Here is an 18,838-nt window from a genome sequence, read left to right on the forward strand (position 1 = left end):
TGGAATGACGCGGTACTGTGGTATACAGCTACTGAAACAATGCCCACGGAGAACCTCCTGGGCCAAGCTCTCCATCAGGGAAAAGGAAGAGTTAACATTATAACTCTGCTGCAGATGTTTTACATTTACGACCCCATGTAGTCCTCACGGGTTGCTTGGTTCATCTAAATCACTTTCATCACCAGTGATATATGGAGATATAAATGACTGATATGACTGTTGTGAGAATTATGTAAAGCAATGCATTTAAAGTTCTGAATGATAGTGGGTTCTTGATAAGAGGTAGCTATTATATTACCAGCAATTTTAGTAATTGTTCATGTGTAATTGACACAATGCTATTGAAACACCAAACTAGCAAATACTTGATAATACTGATTTGCAAATGGCCCTGCTTAAACAAATAGCTCCAGGGAGGCGCCCCAGGGACTGCTTCAAGACTGGGGGAGTAGGGACAATGCTGGGCTCCGATTTCCCTGCCAAGCCACAGGAAGCATGGTTTTATCTGTTTTAGTTATCAGACATCAGCACAAAATTGTGTTTATGTAAAGGACTCAACTGAAAAATGAGAGTTGTTTGCAATGACCACAGACCTGAAGGCATGAGGGAAAGGAATGATTGCTGAACTCAGAGCAGCGGCAACATAGGCCTGTCCTCCAGAGCTGTGGCTTCTGTAGATGGCTTGGCACAGGGGAGCTGGGAGAACAGATGCCCTGGCCACACACTCCTTCCACCCTCCGATCTCCTGCTGGGGCTTCCTCCTAGCTGAACCCAGTGGAATACAGGCGTCCTGCATGGACCCAGCGCTGGGTGGAGGAGGTAGGAGAGTGGCTGGCTTGGGGCACACCTTGTCAAAATGGAACAGGAATAGCCTGGCCTTAGCAGGTGAGACTCTTAAACAATGACCTTTACATTTGTGCCCTAAATTTGACTTAAAAAATGGACCCAGCCTATCCATGTCCAGAGTATCTGACTGGAACATTTAATGAAATCGCTTCTCTGGCTTTCATTTTTCGGACTGCTTTCCCTCAAGTGACTGCACAGACAGGCTCTGTCTCCTTGCTAGCAGAACAATCTAAGTACATCCCACATTGTCTAATAGGGAAGATAAAGGAATCATTCCCCTAAACCATTACAGTGATTAACTGCCCAGCAGCTGCTATCTATAGGATCCCAGCCTCTCACACTGTCACACCTATTAGATACCACATCTGTGCAGTCCCTAAGACACAGCGCCTGCCCTGGGGCACCTGGGAGGCTTCCCAGGGTACACGAGAGCATTAGCCAAGTCAAGGGTGAGCAAGAGTTAGCCGGTTGAACGTGGACATAAAAGCACTGGAGGAGGGCCATACAAGCATGGAGAGTGGTTCATGCAAAAAGATTCCAAAGATGAGTCCTTAGGAAGAGCCGCCAACATGTTTGAAATGATGTCATTGTCACTGGAGTAAATGTGGGGCCTGGCAGGGGCCCCAGGGCATTACATTAACTGTGGACCCAGGGCTTCCCAGGAACCCTCTCTTACGGAAGACACACAGACTACCACCTCTTGAGACATTCAGGCTGCAGTATGATAAAGGAAAACCCGACAAAAAGCTTAGTTGGTATTCCACCTGGCCAACGTGTCTGTAATTTGGAAGTACAAAGGATTTTTTTTTTTTTAATGGAGGGAAGGGTATGTGACCAGACAAGCTGCTTTGTTTCCAGAAATAGGTGACTTCCATTCACAGAAATCATTCATGTAAGGCCCAGAAGACAACGGATTCCAAAATTGTCATAAAGGAGTTTCTAAACCAAACGATACAAGGCTAGAGGGCCCCTGAGCCCTCTTGTATGAGTTAAGATCATGGACCCCATTGGTGAGCCAGAGGGGTCGAGGCCTCAGAAGGCAGAGCTACAGTCCTGTTGAAGAGTAAAGAGAAGCAAAGTATAGGAACTATACTTTCAGTAGCCAGTTGCACAGACTCACTTTTAAAGACAATGAAGAAAATGTCAGAGCAACCGCTCTGGCTCAGGGACAAACACCATGGGGGGCCATTGGGTTAGGTGAGTGGTTTCCCTGAGGGGTCAGCTAGCAAAGGCCCATGGAGAAACTGAGTGATTGCTTATGTTACCTTCACATGGCCCCCGTCCCCTTCCCCCCAAGGCTGCCACCATGTCACCAAGCTGGTTGTGATACTGCTTTTCTAGAATCACTTGCATGTGCAGAGAATTGGTTTCCTGTTAAGGTCAGTCCTGTAAGAAAGGGGACAAGAATCAAAGTACTTTTGAAGGAAACAAAGGGAATCTTCATTAGCTCAGGATCGGCCTGTTTCCTGCTCATGTGGGTTTGAAGTGTGTGGGAGGGTAGGCACACAGCAGGACACAAAGCCATTAGCAGTCCTTCCTTGTGTGGGTGCTTTAGTTCCAAGATGACTTAAAAAAAAACCCAACTTTCCCCTAAGGCTAAGGCAGACAGTGATTTGATAGAGATTCACGTGATCAAACTGACTTTGTGCCAGGCTGATGCAAATAGTTCTTGACATAGAAGTCAGTGATTTAGATGTCATTCTCCCATTTTACTGTTGAGTAAAATGAGACAAAATTTCAAGACCAAAACTTTAAACTACTCCACTATCCTGTTGATGGTGCCAGGCAATTAGTAATTCACAAAGTAGTCGCCTGGGTTTAAGATGTATTACTTTCAATTACTGTGGAATTCTTCCCATTCAACTTAAACATTATATTAAGAATATACACGGTCTGTCAGACATAGTGTTGGATGCTGGAGAGTTGAGGATGAGCAAAGCAGTTCTTTTCTTCAGGGAGCTCACAGCCTAAGGATGGAAACAGACATGTCAGTTATTAATTAGAACACTGCCATGAGGCTGATTAGTTGTGTGTGCTTTTCTGTAAATAAAAATATTTTAAAATTACAAAAGGAATACAACACTAAGTATGTGAAGCAATAAGTGAACATCTCCCTTCTTCCTCACCCCACCCTTGATTTCTAAGCCTGACAATTTCATGATCCCAAGGTACCACTGTTATTAAATCAGTGTATGACTTCTAGGCTTTTCTCTATATTTGGCAAAGATGAGATCATGGATATTGTTCTGTGTCTTTCTTTATTTTTACTTTTTATCTTATTTTTTACACCTTGTTTTCTTAATGTATCAGGGACATAAATTCATACAAACTTCTAATATTCCATTGTATGTAAGAACCATCATTTATTTATCCATGCTCCTAGTCATGAATTTCGTGGTATTCCCAATTTGTAGCCATAAACTGTGATGAATATCCTTGCCATGTCTTTGCATATTTTTAAAAGTAATTATGGAAGATACATTTTTATTGTAATTTAAAAAAAATCAATATACAGCATAATTGACTTTGTGTGTGTGAGTGTATAGCCCTATGAATTTTAATGTTTTAGAGATTTGTGCAACTGTCACTGTAATCAGACTACAGACCATTCCATCACCCCAGAAGTCTTATTATATTGACCCTTTGTAGTCAAATCTCTCCCACTCCTAATCCCGGGCAACCACTCATCAGTTCTTCATCCTTAAAAGGCTTTCCTTTTCCAAAATGTCATATAAATGCAGTTCTACAGTGTGTAGCCTTCTGATGCTGCCTTATTTCACTCAGCATAATGCCATGTTGTTGCAAGTATCAACAGTTTGTTCCTCTCTGTTGTTGAGTAGTATTCCGTCGTGTGGATGCTGATGCATTCATCTACTGAGGGTCATTTGGGTATTTCCAGTTTTGAGTGATTTTAAATGAATAGAGCTGCTACAAACATTCATTGCATAAACAAGAATTTTCATTTCTCTAGGGTAAATACCAGGAGTAGCCTTGCTGGGTGATATGATAGATATAAGTTTGACTTTATAAAAAAATGTTGAAGCATTTTCACACAATTTCCCGTTCATTTTACGTTACAACCAGCAACGAATGAGAGGTACAGTTGCTGTGCATTCTAGCTAGCACTTAGTATTATCAGGGTTTTTTGATTGATAGTTTTGTTTTTAGCCATTCCAATAGGCGGATAGTAGTATCTCCTTGTAGTTTTAATGAGCATTTCCCTAATGGCTAGTGAAATGGGACATCTTTCTGCATGCTTTTTTGCCATCCATAGTCTTCTTTGGTGAAATGTCTCAAGTCTTTTGCCCATTACAAAAAATGAATTGTTTTCTTACTGTTGAGTTTTGTGAGTGTTTTTTAATACCTTCTGCATACAAGTTGTTTGTCAGCTATGTGACTTGCAAATATCCCTTTGCAGTCTGTAGTTTGTCTTCTTAACACTGTCGTTTATAGACCAAAGTTTTAAATGTTGATAAAATCTAATTTGTTCATTTTTTTCTTTATGGATCACATTTTTGGTGTCATACCTAACAACTCACAGCCTAACCCCAGTATAATGAAGATTTTTCTTCCATTTCCCCAACTTCATGTATTTTAACATTTTATAGGACTCATTTTTAGTTAATTTTTAAGATTAGATATTTTTGTTCAGGGATCACTTATCTTTGCATATGGATGTCCAATTGTTCCAATACTATTTCTTGAAAAGACCAACCTGTTGTCACTGAATTGTTGATACATTTTATTTGAAATGGTATGAGTATAGTTTAATTGTTAATGGGTCTTGAAGCCAGCCTGCTTAAATTTAAATCTCAATTCTACCACTAATTACCTGTGTGACAATGACCAAGTACTTAACCTCCCTTTGCCTTAGTCTCCTTTTCTGTAAAACAAAGAGAGTTACAGTGCCCACTTCATAAGATTGCTTTGATAGCAATTACATGTAATACACTTGAAGCAGCACCTGACGTAGTAAGTGATGGACTAGGGTTAGTCTTTATTTTTTATTTTATTTTTAAGATTTTATTTATTTGACAGAGAGATAGCCAGTGAGAGAGGGAACACAGCAGGGGAGTGGGAGAGGAAGAAGCAGGCTCCCAGCGGAGGAACGCGATGTGGGACTCGATCCGGCAATGCCAGGATCACGCCCTGAGCCGAAGGCAGATGCTTAACAACTGCGCTACCCAGGCGCCCCTAGGGTTAGTCTTTAAGTAACTTTATAATTACTGTAGATATTGCAAGCATGTCCTATAAATGCTTTTCCAAGAAAATACAAACTATTGCAGCCATTTTTTCTTCAACCTACTAATTGGCTATTTGTATTTCTTCATCTGTGAATCGACACTAATTTATTTTTTTAAACGATTTTATTTGTTGAAGGAGAAAGAGCAAGTGAGAGAGAGAGAGCGTGAATGGGGAGAGGGGGAGAGGGAGAAGCAGACTCCTCACTGAGCAGGGACCCTGGGATCATGACCTGAGCTGAAGGCAGATGCTTAACTGACTGAGCCACCCAGGCACCTGGGACTCATTTATATATATATTATCTGTATCAATACTACAAGTTTTAACAATGTTTTTTCCATTAGAGGGTTGGAACTTGAAGTTCCACCCCCTACCCTCTGGGGAAGGGAGAGGAGCTAGAGGTTGAATCCAGCAATGGCCAGTGACTTAGTTATGAGTCAAACTGAAGCCTCCATAAAAACCCAAAAGGACTGGGTTCAGAGAGCATCCAGGTTGGTGAGCACGGAGCTGGGTATTCAGGAACAGTGGCACTCTTAGGGCATGGGATCTCCCAGATCTGTCCCCATACCTTGCCCTCGGTACCTCTTCATCTGGCTGTTGATTTGTATCCTTTACCATATCCTTTAATAAACTGGCAAACCTGTTTCTCTGAGTTCTCCGAGCCCCTCTAGCAAATTAAAAGAAGTCACTCTAGCAAACGTCCTAGGGAGGAGGTCCCGGGAACCTCTGTTTCATAGCCAGAAGTACAAGGAACGCCCTGCACTTGCAGCTGGCGTCTGAAGTCCAAGGAAGAAGGTTTGGGAATCTCCAATCTGTAGCCCAGTGGAGAAGCATAGATAAGAGCCTGGACTTGTGACTGGCATCTGAAGCAGGGTGGGAGGTGGGTAGTGGGGAGTTTTACAAAACTGAGCCCTTACTCTGTGGAATCTGATGCTATCTCCAGGTACGTATTGTCAGAATTGGATGGAATTCTCAGATACCGTGCTGGTGTCCAAGCATTGCTTGGTATGGGATGTTGGGGAACTCCTCCCCCCACATTGGAATTGGGTGCAGGAACTCAAAAAGTGTTGGTGTCAGTAGACCTATAAAATGGAATATAAATACCTTTCTTCACTATTACTGTAAGATTTCAGATGTACGGTGCTTGTAAAGCACCTAGCACAGTACCTATTAAGTAGTGTATGATAAAAAGAGTGCTAGCATTTGTCCCTACAGGGTATAATCTGAGGCCTGCTGGCAAGGTTACCCCTCGTCCTTTGTCACTCTCCTCATAGCGACTATCATGATCCTGAACTTTTTCAATTATAGACTCATTTCTTTTGTTTGCTCTTCTAATAGTTCTCAGTGTGTGGTCACTTTAGGCTGTTCTTGATTATTCTCTTTTTTGTGCAAGCAAATCCGTCAAATTGGCTTCTCTATCAGGAGCTGGAGATCAGGGCACTGAGGAGTTAAAGAGTCTTGTTTAATTCTGTCTTGGAAGCTATAGATAACGGTTTGTAGAAATAGACATGCACACCTTTGGGCAGCGTAAGGGCGGAGGGGAACTTGGCAGGTGACTGAATTGGGAGAAGAGCCCAGAAAGAATAGGTGGCGTGGCACCAAATGTGGATTCCCCTTACACCCAGTACATTTCCTGGCGCTAGATGAACGTGGTCCAATTAGAGAGCAGTCTTCTCTCAGGGTGAAGTGGACAGGAAAGATTGTAAGGCAGCATTGCAAGGCTTTGGGGAATTTGCAAGGTGGCAAACTTCACTTCTGGGTATTCCCAATCTCTCTGTCCTGTATCCTTTCCAGAATTTTGGCTACCTCTCCTCAGGGTCTTTCCTCCTTTGCCCTGCTTCTTCCAAGCTTCAGGATTCTCCAGGTACCATCCTGTCAGATCTGTAAACATTCCAAATTTCCTCACATTAAAGATCTGTCCATTTATACTCCTACCCCCCCGTGACAGCAAGGGCCCTGGAGAGACATTAGCATTTGGGGACTGGCTTTACCATTGCCTTTCATGTGACCACTGATCAGTCTCTTGTCTGTAGGCCTCAGTTTATCTTTTATACATTGTGAGACTTGCATCGGGCAGTATCTCAAGTCCCTTTCAGTTTAAGCAAGCCTTGATGTGATGGTACCATTCTACCTCCACCCCCACCATATGGAACAGAGTTTGCAAGTAAGTGTTCATATGTGCTTGAACTCAGTGAAGTCTCACTGTGTGGACGTTCTGCCCATTCCCTGGAAATAAAAAGTTTCCTGCCAACTGGCTGATGCCAATTCTAACTAGAACACGTTACTTGTCCTGGATGGAAAATTTCTGGTGCTCTAAGGTGGGGAGAGGATGCCATTTCCTCCAGGAGATAGACAAGGACCCTATTTGGCTGGGAGGCAGGGATGGGAAACAGGCATGCCCTTTGAGGCAAACTGGCTTGGCACAACTCCTGGTGAGAGCAGTTTGTTGTTAGAGAGGCACAGCCTAGTCACATCAAGGATGTCCTTGTCTAACTTCCAACTCCCAATTATACAATAAAAAAGTTAGTAACTTCCTTTAGTTATTTCTAGTCTTGTACGTTTTGGTATCTTCTCGTTAATTGCCCAATTCCTTCTTGGAAGGAACCTTGAGGATAACGTTATTGCTCAGAGACTTAATCCATACATAAAAAGATCATGGAGAACAAAAAGAGATGGAAGTGTTGGAAGCATGCCTGAGAAATGGGTTTCTTCAGAGGAGGCAAGAAATCAGAGAAGATACTAAAAATATTTTAACATAGATACATAGAAATGGCTCTAGTAGTTCTTAGGGTCCAATAAGAAGAAACTGATGCCAACTTTAGGATAGATTTACGAAAGAACATTCTAGAAGTGAGTTCTATTAAACACTTAATCATTCTTAAAATCCTTCTTCATAGTTACCGTTTTGGGGAAAACTATTCTGTCTTCTCATACCCTTTTGCTTTACCTGAGTAAGTCCAATTCTCCTTCAGGCCAGATGTCGTTTCCTGAGGGAACTTTACCTGACCCACAAAACCTCCGCCCACCCCAGCCAAGTCTGATTAAGTTCACCATTATGCTATCCCATAGCAACTTGTCATTCTCTCTCACAGTATTCATCGTGGTTCCAGGGTTACATTTATTTATGTACTTAGTTTCCCACATCTGTCTTTCACATTTGCCTGTAAGCTACATGACGGTTGAGATCATCTGTTTTATTCATTGTTGTGTCTCCAAGATGGAGTACAGTCCCTGGCACAAGGGAGGGACTCAGGAAATTTGTTTAGTAGATGGATGGACATATAAATGACTTCATGAGAGGTTTTTAAACTATAGATAATTTTCCTTTTCTGGACAGTATATAAAAAAAAAATAACTATTCCACCAAATATCCTGGATAGTTTGGGGGTTGTCTTGGCTTCTTTGGCTCTTTGCCAATTCCCTCATTCCAGAAATGCTTTGGCTAAGATAGTGTTCATTGACAATTTAAATATTTGGACGTTTAAGATATCTATTGCTGTTACAAAGGTGAGACATCCAAGAATACCTTGGAAAGATTTTAAATGTGGTCAATATCAAATTTCCAAGAAATCATTCCTACAGTTGCTCTGAAGATAGTATATCTTACTCCAAACACATATCAATGAAACTGTACCAATACTGTGATTCTAAGGTGATAAGAAGCATAAAGAAATGGGCTCAGTATGCAATAATTTAACCTGCTTTTTCTGCTTAGCCTGCCAGCACTTTGAAGACTGGGAGCTGGGTTAATCAGAACTTCACCATCGGCAGCAGTCCCAAACTTGAATGTGGGAAAGGAGAAATAGCAGGCTAATTGGAATAAGCGTGTTGTACTGCATTGGAACGTGTTCTCATTGATAATCTTATTTAACCTTTCAGTTTTTTCATCTGTAAAAAGAAAAGTAGTTAAAAGTGATGCTTTCTGAGGTTTTATATGTTTTTATTTAAGCAAAATCATTTTTTCCCCAAATGAAAGCTCACATGAAGTGTAAATGTAAAAAACAGATAAAAGTTGAGTGGCTCCTTGAGAGCATGTATGTGTGATCATTTCACCTCCACCAGGTTCAGAAACTTCTGCAACAACATTTTAGAAAATGATAAATAACTCCTTGAAATACAGTTTGAAAAATGGCTCCATCTCTACTTTCTAAATCAGTTAAGTTCTATTATGTGGGTGTTGATTTAGGTCCACAATCCTTTCTATATTAATTTTTAAAAATTTTTTATTAAAAAAATTTTAATTACAGTGTAGTTAACATACAGTGTTATATTAGTTTCAGGTGTACAATATAGTAATTCAGCAATTCCATATATTACTCAGTGCTCATCAAGATAACGGTACTTTGGGGCACTTGGGTGGCTTTGTTAAGTGTTCGACTCTTAATCTCAGCTCAGGTCATGATTTCAGGATTGTGAGATTTTGTCCCACATTGGGCTCTGCTCTCAGCAAAGAGTCTGCTTCACATTCTCTCTCTCCCTCTCCTTCTGTCCCTCCCCCTGCTCCCCCGTGCTCTCACTCTCTCAAATAAATAAATAAATCTTAAAAAAAAAAGTAAGCGTACTCTTAATCCCCATTACCCCATTTCATCCATCCTGCCATCCACCTCCCCTCTGGTAACCATCTGTTTGTTCCCTGTAGTGAAGAAATAGTTTTTTGGTTTGTCTCTTTTTTCCCGCTTTATTCATTTGTTTCTTAAATTCTGCGTATTAGTGAAATCATGATATTTGTCTTTTCTCTGACTGGCTCATTTCACTTAGCCTAATACTCTAGCTCCATCCATGTTGTTGTGAATGGCAAGATTTCATTCTTTTTTATGGCTGAATAATACCTTACTATGTATATGTATGTATATACACCACATCTTTATCCATGCATCTATTGATGGACACTTGGGCTGCTTCCATCATTAGGCTATTGTAAATAATGCTGCTATAAACATGGGGTCCATATATCCCTTTGAATTAGTGTTTTTGTATTCTTAGAGCAAATACCCAGTAGTGCAATTACTGAATCATAGGGTAGTTCTTTTTTTAATTTTTTGAGGAACCTCCATACTGTTTTTTCACAGTGGCTGCACCACTTTGCATTCCCACCAACAGTGTGCGAGTGTACCTTTTTTCTACATTCTCACCAACACCTGTTCCTTGGGTTTTTGATTTTAGCCATTTTAACAGGTGTGAGGTGATGTCTCATTGCGGTTTTGATTTGCATTTCCCTGATGAGGAGTGAAGTTGAGCATCTTTTCATGTGTCTGTTGGCCATCTGGGTGTCTTCTTAAGAGAAATATGTTCATGTCTTCTGCCCATTTTTAAATTGGATTATGATTATTATTGGTATTGAGTTGTGTAAGTTCTCTCTATATATTTGGATACTAACCCTTTATTGGATATGTCATTTGCAAATATCTTTTCCCATTCAGTTGGTTGTCTTTTAGTTTGTTGGTTATTTTCTTTGTTGTGCAGAGCTTTTTATTTTAATATACTCCCAATAGTTTATTTTTGCTTTTTTTCCCTTGCCTCAGGAGACATATCTAAAAAGATGCTCTTATGCTGATATCAGAGAAATTACTGCCTATGCTCTCTCTTTGGCTTTTTATGGTTTCACGTCTCACATTTGGGTCCTTAATTCGTTTTGAATTTGTTTTCATGTACAGTGTAAGAAGGTGGTTCAGTTTCATTCATGAATGTAGCTGTCCAGTTTTTCCAACACCATTTGTTGAAGAGACTGATTTTTTTCCCATTGTGTATTCTTACTTCCTTTGTTGAGGATTAATTGATTATATAATTGTGGGTTTATTTCTGGCCTTTTTATTCTGTTCCATTGATCTATGTGTCTATTTTTCTATGACCATTTTTGTTTGTTTTAAGTTTTTATTTAAATTCTAGTTAGTTAACATATAGGGTAATACTGGTCTCAGAAGTAGAATTTAGTGATTCATCACTTACATGTAACACCCAGTGCTCATCACAAGTGCCCTCCTTGATACTCATCACCCATTTAGCCCATCCCCCTTTTAGTCCATCCCCTGCCCACCTCTCTCCATCAATCCTCAGCTTGTTCTCTATAGTTAAGAGTCTCTCGTGGTTTGCTTCCCTCTCTTATTCCCCCCATTCCCCTATGTTCATCTGTTTTTTTTTCTTAAATTCCACATATGAGTGAAATCGCATGGTATCTGTCCTTCTCTGAGTGACTTATTTCACTTAGCATAATACCCTCCAGCTCCATCCACATCTATGACTATTTTTAAAGAAAAGTATTTCTTTGTCGTAGTTAATGAGTCATCATTCTGAGCAATATTAAATACAAGAAAATTTAAGTACAAAAACAATTAGTAAACATTTTGAGTGTACCACAATGCAATTTAATAAGCAAATGTTACTGTGAAAGGTTAGACGATGTGCTGTTAAGCCCACAAATGACAGAGTGAGCAAAATAACATTTTAGGATATTATGCTTCAACTGTGACGGACAATCATTTATTAATTTGGCAGATGCCATGTCATGATGGAAAGCATTTCCTTACAAACCAGACACATTTTAGGCAAATATTAAGAAGTGTTTGCAAGGTCTTTGCTAAAGAAAAATAATATCAATCCCCAAAGCATAAACGATGTATGAAATTCAATATGCGTCTTACTTACTCATTTAGCAAACTTAGCCTTGATGTTAGATGTGTCAAGAACTAAGCACTGGCTTTGACTGGAACCCTTCAGACCTTGCTTGAGGTGAAACAACTCCACGCCAGTCCCCAGTGGGACTTGGAGAAGACAGCACTATAATGTAGGAAAAGGTGTTAGGCACAGGAGCTGATATTGGTGTGAGCCCAGATAGGGTCTGTCTTCTGGCACCTTCTCTGAGACACACGTCCCCAGTAGCAGATTCCTCCGTGGCACCAGTTACACACCTGCTGTCACACCTTTCACAGTGTCAGTGGCTGAACTCTTTCAAGAAGCCACAGACGACAGTCATACCCAGTGCGTTAGGGACCCCACTCCTTTATTCTCTTTGAAAGGCCAAGTGTAGCTACCCTTCTTCTCCCAGTTCTCAAAGGGTTTTTGTTGTTTGTTTGTTTTTTAACCCATATTTTTCCCCAGCATTGTGGAATGGTATCACATATCCTATTAGTCCAAAGGAGAGAGAAAGAGAAAAATGCATTACTTGGATGAGATCTAAAAAGATTCGGATGTAGGGACAAGTGATGAGAGACACATACGTTCCTCTGGCTCGAGTCCCTTCCAAATGCATCTTTTTAAGGGAAGAGCAATAGCATTTACTTTTTACATTTAATTTTTATTTGTAGGTATTATTCAAATGGTTCAAATGCCAGCATCTATAAGTATACGGTGAAAAACCTCCCTCTTATCATGTCCCCCAGCTACCCTGCTCTGCCCTAATGGGTCACTCTTGTTCTCAATTTCATGTCTCACCTTCCAGAATTTCTTTAAGCATATACGGACAAGTACAAATGCATACTCTTGTTTCAGAAAAACTAGGTAGATGACTTTTAAGATCCATCCCAGGAATCTGATAGGTATTTCTTCTCTCCAAAGCTCACATACAAAATCTTTCTGCTACTTCCCTGGAAATGGCATTACGAAGGACAGACAACTCACTGGTGGGAAAGGGCTTCCTGTAACTGGCATGCTGAGTAAGGGGAGGAAAGCGCAGTCCAGTCTGGACCCTCGGAAGTACGCGATTTCCCTTTCTGTCGCTGAAAGCAAAGGGAGAGAACTGGGAGGAACAAAAGGAAAAAGAAACCAGATCCATACCCAGAAACCATGTACAGATGAAGTGTGGCTGTCTTTTCAAATCAGCTGCGTTTTCCTATTATTTCCTAAAGTCATTAAATAAACCAGAACCAGTGCCAGTGCAAGTTCAGTGAGTTCAGAGCAGATCCCTTGGTTTTGGCACGTCACTCACCTGGTCCTAGAAACGAGGCTGGATTGAACGGGAACTGAAAGAATTACGGCGTTTCCTTCCTCTGATGACTCTCTCTGGGAACATGCCTGGAATGAGTGAGTGCGGGAGACGAGGCAGTATTCACTCCGAGGCACAGCTGGACATACATGTGGAGGGGAGCTGGGTTCCAGTGTTATTTCTGGAGGCCCTAATTCCACTGCTAGTTTCCTTCGCTTACCCTCTCTCACAACATTTTTCTTATCCCAACCCCTGTCTCTTCTCTGGAGATTGTGAAATTACCATTGAGGCTCGGAGCAAGACAGATGGTTCAGGGTCAGGTTTGGAAACCCATTCAAAGCAAGATTTTCTCCCTTAATCCCGTGTATTGAGTTAACATTATAAGAAAAAATATATAGCTCTCATTCCCATTTACATTAAGATTTGACTTTGACATTCTTCTTAGAGAAAAATGTAACTCCTAATAGGGTCATTCTCAAAACATCACTGCCTACATCCAACACTGGCAGTTGCCATTAAAAGAAATTGTATGAGGACTTCCTGGCAGGTATCATACTTGACATAAGCCGAGGCTCAAAAAGGAACCAGTAAATGAATACCAGTCAGCCCTACATACTCAGCAACCATTGATCGCCTTTCTATGGCATCTTATAAAAACTGTAACTTTGCTTTATCCCTTCTCAAACTCAGTAATTCTCTAAATAGCCTTTTAAATATGGGCAAGGAGGTCGGGTTAGACTCAGAAGAACACTTTCACTTTTAACCTCATTATTCTGGAAGTGGGAATGGTGAACTTGAATCAAGCAGATCTGGAATAAAATTTGTTCGTCCATCCATCCATCCATCCATCCACGCACCCACCCACCTGTCCAAGAAGTATTTGTTAAGTCCTTTATGTGTGGAGACTAGGCAGGGTATTCCTATATAGGTCAGTGTGAACAAAACAGCTTCAATCCTTGTCTTCATGGAACTTGCCATCCATTGTGCTTGACCTGTCTAGCCCCCGATCATTGTATGTAGACCTAGGGATCACCCCTCACTTGAGCCAGAGAACATCCTCCATTCCTGTATTCCACACTTGATAAGAGCAGAGAATAGGCACAGATTTCATTTGTTCACCTTAGAAATTTTGGAAATCAGAATAGAAGAGAAAGGAGGGGAGGGAGGGAAAAGAAAGGACGGAATGTGAAAAGAAGGGATTTTTCTTTTCTAAAATGTGCTTCATCATTTATGGAATAACTTTTAAAGGCCAGATAGGATTTTGTTTTTACATTTGGGAAGGGTTGAGGTTTGGGTCTAGGTGTTCAGGACACAGAATAAAGAGAACTGAAATAATGGTCATTGTAGACCCCACATATAGCAGACACAGCGCTGAGTAAGTGAGGTACTTTATTCCATTTAATCTTGACAAGAATCCTACAAGATGGGTCTTGTTAGCCTCGTTTTTTAAAATAGCTTTATTTTTTTAAAGATTGTATTTATTTGAAAGAGAGAGAGTGAGAGAGAGGAAGAGAGAGAGAGAGACCAGGAACAGGGGGAGGGAGAGGGAAAGGCAGACTCCCATACTGAGCAGGGAGCTGGACACGGGGCTGGATCCCAGGACACAGGGATCATGATCTGAGCTGAAGGCAGACACTTAACCCACTGAGCTACCCAGGCGCCCTTGTTAGCCTCATTTTAAAGATGAGACAAACGAAGCACAGAAGGAATTGGGGACCACACTCTGTCCCTCTCTAGTGTAATTCTTTGGTAACGATGAGAGTCTATAAAGTTAGCATATAGTGTATATAGTTGATATATTTCTTGAGAATACTTTATTGTGGCAGTACTACATTATCATTAATTTTTAATGATTAATGATAATTATTTTCATTAATAATTAATGACAATAATACTATTATTGTGAATTTAACTCAACAAGCATTTGCTGAATACTTAACTAATGTCACCTAGTGGGTAGAGATATAATGTACAGCTTTGCTTTGGGGGATGGAGAATAACTGAGAGTTCCCGGAAGCTACGGTGTGCAGTGGGGCAGGAGGGGTTAGTAGTGTCTAGGTGATGCCATGGTGAAGAGGTTTGGATCTTGCCCTGTGGAACAGTAGTGTTTTAGAAAGACGGTTCACAAGCAATTTTTAGCCAGGACTTTGTAAGCACCAGTTTATCCTGTGGAGCCATGTTAATAACCTTCCTCATAGATGACGCACCTTCTTTCTTTTTTAGGAACAGTGGACAGTGCCATGGACCTGATCTTGATCAATTCCCTACCTCTCGTGTCTGATGCAGAAACATCCCTCACCTGCATCGCCTCTGGCTGGCGCCCCCATGAGCCCATCACTATAGGAAGGGACTTTGAAGCCTTAATGAACCAGCACCAGGATCCACTGGAAGTTACTCAAGATGTGACCAGAGAATGGGCTAAAAAAGTCGTTTGGAAGAGAGAAAAGGCTAGTAAAATCAATGGTGCATATTTCTGTGAAGGGCGCGTTCGGGGAGAAGCAATAAGGATCCGGACCATGAAGATGCGACAGCAAGGTAACGCGCGCCTTGGTCGGGGGCCCGGGAGGTCTGCTGAGACTCACACACCGTCCTCCTCTGGCCATGGCTCAGTCGGAGACCGGGTGTGGGCCGCGTGAGTGTGGAGCTTGGGGACCTTGTCTGCTACTGTCCAAGCATTGTTTGTCTCTAGTACACACATAGCATTCGGGGTAAAAGAGACCAGCCAGTCCACCTCGCTCACATTCGACCCCTTCGCTAGACCTTGTGCCTAGTTCATGAGAGGAAATGAAATGTGTGACATATTGTACCAAGAGCTCTGTGGCCTTTCTGGAGATACGAACGTGTTCCATGGATGTAATATAGAAATCACAGCGACGAAGGCAACTGTCCATGCCAAAATATTAGCTGTTTTGAATTTTCTTGTTGCTTTTTCATCTCTTTGTTTTGCTTGCCCCTGAGTATTCTTAACAGAAGTTACTCTTTTCAGGGGACAATGTGGTAGAAATACAAGACTTAAAAGGGAAACATCTATCAATAACTCAACTTAATTGGCTAGTGTGTTGGTTATCTGTGGCCATAACAATGTTGTGTACCACACAACCGTAAACCAGAGTGGCACACACAGTAAGAATTGATAGCTTGTGGGAGTAAGTCAGCTGGGCTGCTGGGGGCCTCTGCTGTCCTTGACTGGGCTTTCTCACACATGGATGCTGGCCGACTGTAGGCGTATTATGCCGGCCTTGGCTGGGCCAGCCTGGCTCTGCTCCATGCGTCTGTTTGCCTTTCGCAGGCTAACCTAGGTATATTCTCACGGAGATGGCAGAAACGTAAGAGAACAAGTGGAAACACACAAGTCTACTTGAAACCTAGCCTCAGTGTTGTACACTCTCTCTCCTGTCTCATTTTATTGCCCAAGAAAGTCAAATAGCTGAGCCCAAAGTCAACATGGATGGGCATCCCACAATTAAATGGCAGAGATTTCCTGGAGACAGGGAGGGATGAAGAATTGGGGCCCTTTTTGCAGGCTACCATTCTTGGAAAGAGACCACGGTTTCATTTGAGAACTTGAGTGACCACACTTAGCTCAGAGAACACCAGAACTTTGAAGGGAAACACTTAGGGGCTTCTGGAGGGGCTGTATTATTCTTTGCTACTGCCTCACAAGCAGTGATGGGATGGAATCTTTCTCCCAAAATACAACAAAATACAAACAAAAGCTAAATCTTTAGGCCAGCCCATCAAACTGATGACAGTCGGAGGAGATAGTTTTGTATATTGTTTAATGATTCTATTTTGCCCTAAGGCTCCCAGGCCTGGACAGGCAGGTAGACTCCTGGTATCTTGGTGCTGCTTGCTGGGAGGAAAGCACAGAATTCCAGCAGAGATGATCTCTCCTTGCTCTGACTGGATTGATCTGGCCACTCACGCATCAGCCCTTTTTTCTGGGCTGGTCATACCCATAGCGAAGGAGTCCTTTCCAGATCCATGTCATCATAACCACTGTGGCCTGAGAATTGTCATTTCATGAGCTAATGACATTGTGAACTCTTCAGGGTTTGATTTTTCACTGTAAAACTGATCCACATAAATGACACACCTCTACACATGTCTCTGATTGGCTGGCAGTTTTTAAGATAGGCGTCTGCACGTGTTTAGACCAGCATTTCTCAAAGTTGAATGTGCTAATAGGTCACCCGTGGGTCTTGGTAAAGTGCAGACTCTGATTCGGTAGGTCCTTAAGGAGAGCCCCAAGATGGTGCATTTCTCACAAGGTCCCAGGTGATAAGGGGCCTCTGGGCTGTGGCCCTTACTTTGGGTAGCAAGGGTTTAGAGCAAGGGTTTAGACCCCTGTTGGGGTCCACCTGAAAACATTTCTTTGAATTTGCTAATGTTGGTAATTAAAAGATTTGAAGGCGGCAAGCTCATTTTAAAGTCAAAAGTGATAAAAATCACTATTCATTACAAATGAAGGAAAAGGTTTTCTTAGTGAAACTGTACCGTCACCTTTAAATGACACTAGGGTGAGTGGGAAAAGTGCACAGCAGACGTTCCCAGGAATGCTGCTCTCCGGTGAGGGGAGAGAGTTTGAACAAAGGGATGTGATGTGTGCCAAAGGTATCATAGCTAAAAAGTCAGCCCTATTATTTTTCACACGTGTCATTCGGGATTTGACTTGTATAAAGTGTCAGGCCTTTCTGCTGACGTTTCCACATTCTGAATGAAGATAATCTGAGATTTGTGCCCCCGTGGCTTCACAGGAATGAAATGTGAGGTGCCACTGTGCCCTTTTCAGACTGGCCTGCGTCTGTCCTTGACAGTGTGGAAATAAGAACCTGTCGAGTGTATTAAACCAGAATTTGGGGTGTCAAAGACCAACCGTAAACTGAACGTCGAGGCCAGCACAGGTAAAGGAGAGCTTAAATTCAGTTCAATGAGGTAAAGGCAGGCTTGCTGGTGAGAAAGCATGGAGAGAAGATGCCTTTTAGGCTTCTGCTCACCTGAGTTTTAATTCTGTCTCCACCACTTACCAGCCCTGGGGCCCTGGGCAAGTTCCTTAACATACATTGGTCTCATTTTTCATCATCTGGGAATGAGTATAACAGTACCTTCAAAATTGTCTTAAGTTTTAAATAAGATGGTGTATACCAAAAGCCAGTTCCTGGGGGTGCATTTCCACGAAGAGTTGGTGGATACGGTAGATGTGTTGCTAAAAGCTGGGGTGAAATGAGGCATTGCGGAGTAAGTTACAGACTAACAGTAGCGTTTGTAAATGGTGGGAATGGGATTTGATGCCAAGTGGCCTGACTGCAGCCTGTGTGGGTGACCATTACCATACCCTTGGCACTTCCATCCCACTTCCTGTTCACCACCCTGCCCCATTCTGAGCACTTGTTCAACAGAAAGCCTGCGGAGTAACCCAGGGCCCGGTGTAGAGACGGGTTTGAGCCTAGCTCTGCAACTGAATCGGATGCAGGGCAAACGACTTCGTTGAAATCAATTTTCCTCATTTGAAAAAAAATAATGGATATAGGGATTTCACCACAGACATTTGAGAATCAAATGAGACCCCCACTATAGCTGGCTCATAGTAAGTCTTCAGTAATCATCATAGTGCCTTGGAATAAGCAATAATTTAGTAAGATTATTTTTCTACTCAGTTGTGGAAAAATGTAATACCGTCCATGAACATAATTGTGGAAATTTCTACAAAATAGAAAAAGAGGTAGTGCTTTCTCTCCTGCGTTTTAGTGACAACATCTCGGGCTGTTGAACTGATTCCGTTTCTTTTGCTGACCTACGGTGGGAGGAAAGTGATATCCTTTATGGTGAATC

General features: G+C 41.8%; 1 protein-coding gene across 2 annotated transcripts in view; it reads left to right on the forward strand.

Annotated features, from left to right (window-relative positions):
• Positions 1–18,838, forward strand: part of TEK (TEK receptor tyrosine kinase) — a 94,567-nt gene that overhangs the window by 26,121 nt on the left and 49,608 nt on the right. For both annotated transcript variants that reach the window (XM_002925947.4, XM_011233257.3), the window contains exon 2: positions 15,230–15,541. In XM_002925947.4, the coding sequence (XP_002925993.1) occupies positions 15,230–15,541 (312 nt within the window). The remainder of the gene's footprint in view (positions 1–15,229; positions 15,542–18,838) is intronic.

Source organism: Ailuropoda melanoleuca, chromosome 7 (genome assembly GCF_002007445.2).
Source record: "Ailuropoda melanoleuca isolate Jingjing chromosome 7, ASM200744v2, whole genome shotgun sequence".
In the NCBI taxonomy this organism is placed as follows: domain Eukaryota; kingdom Metazoa; phylum Chordata; class Mammalia; order Carnivora; family Ursidae; genus Ailuropoda; species Ailuropoda melanoleuca.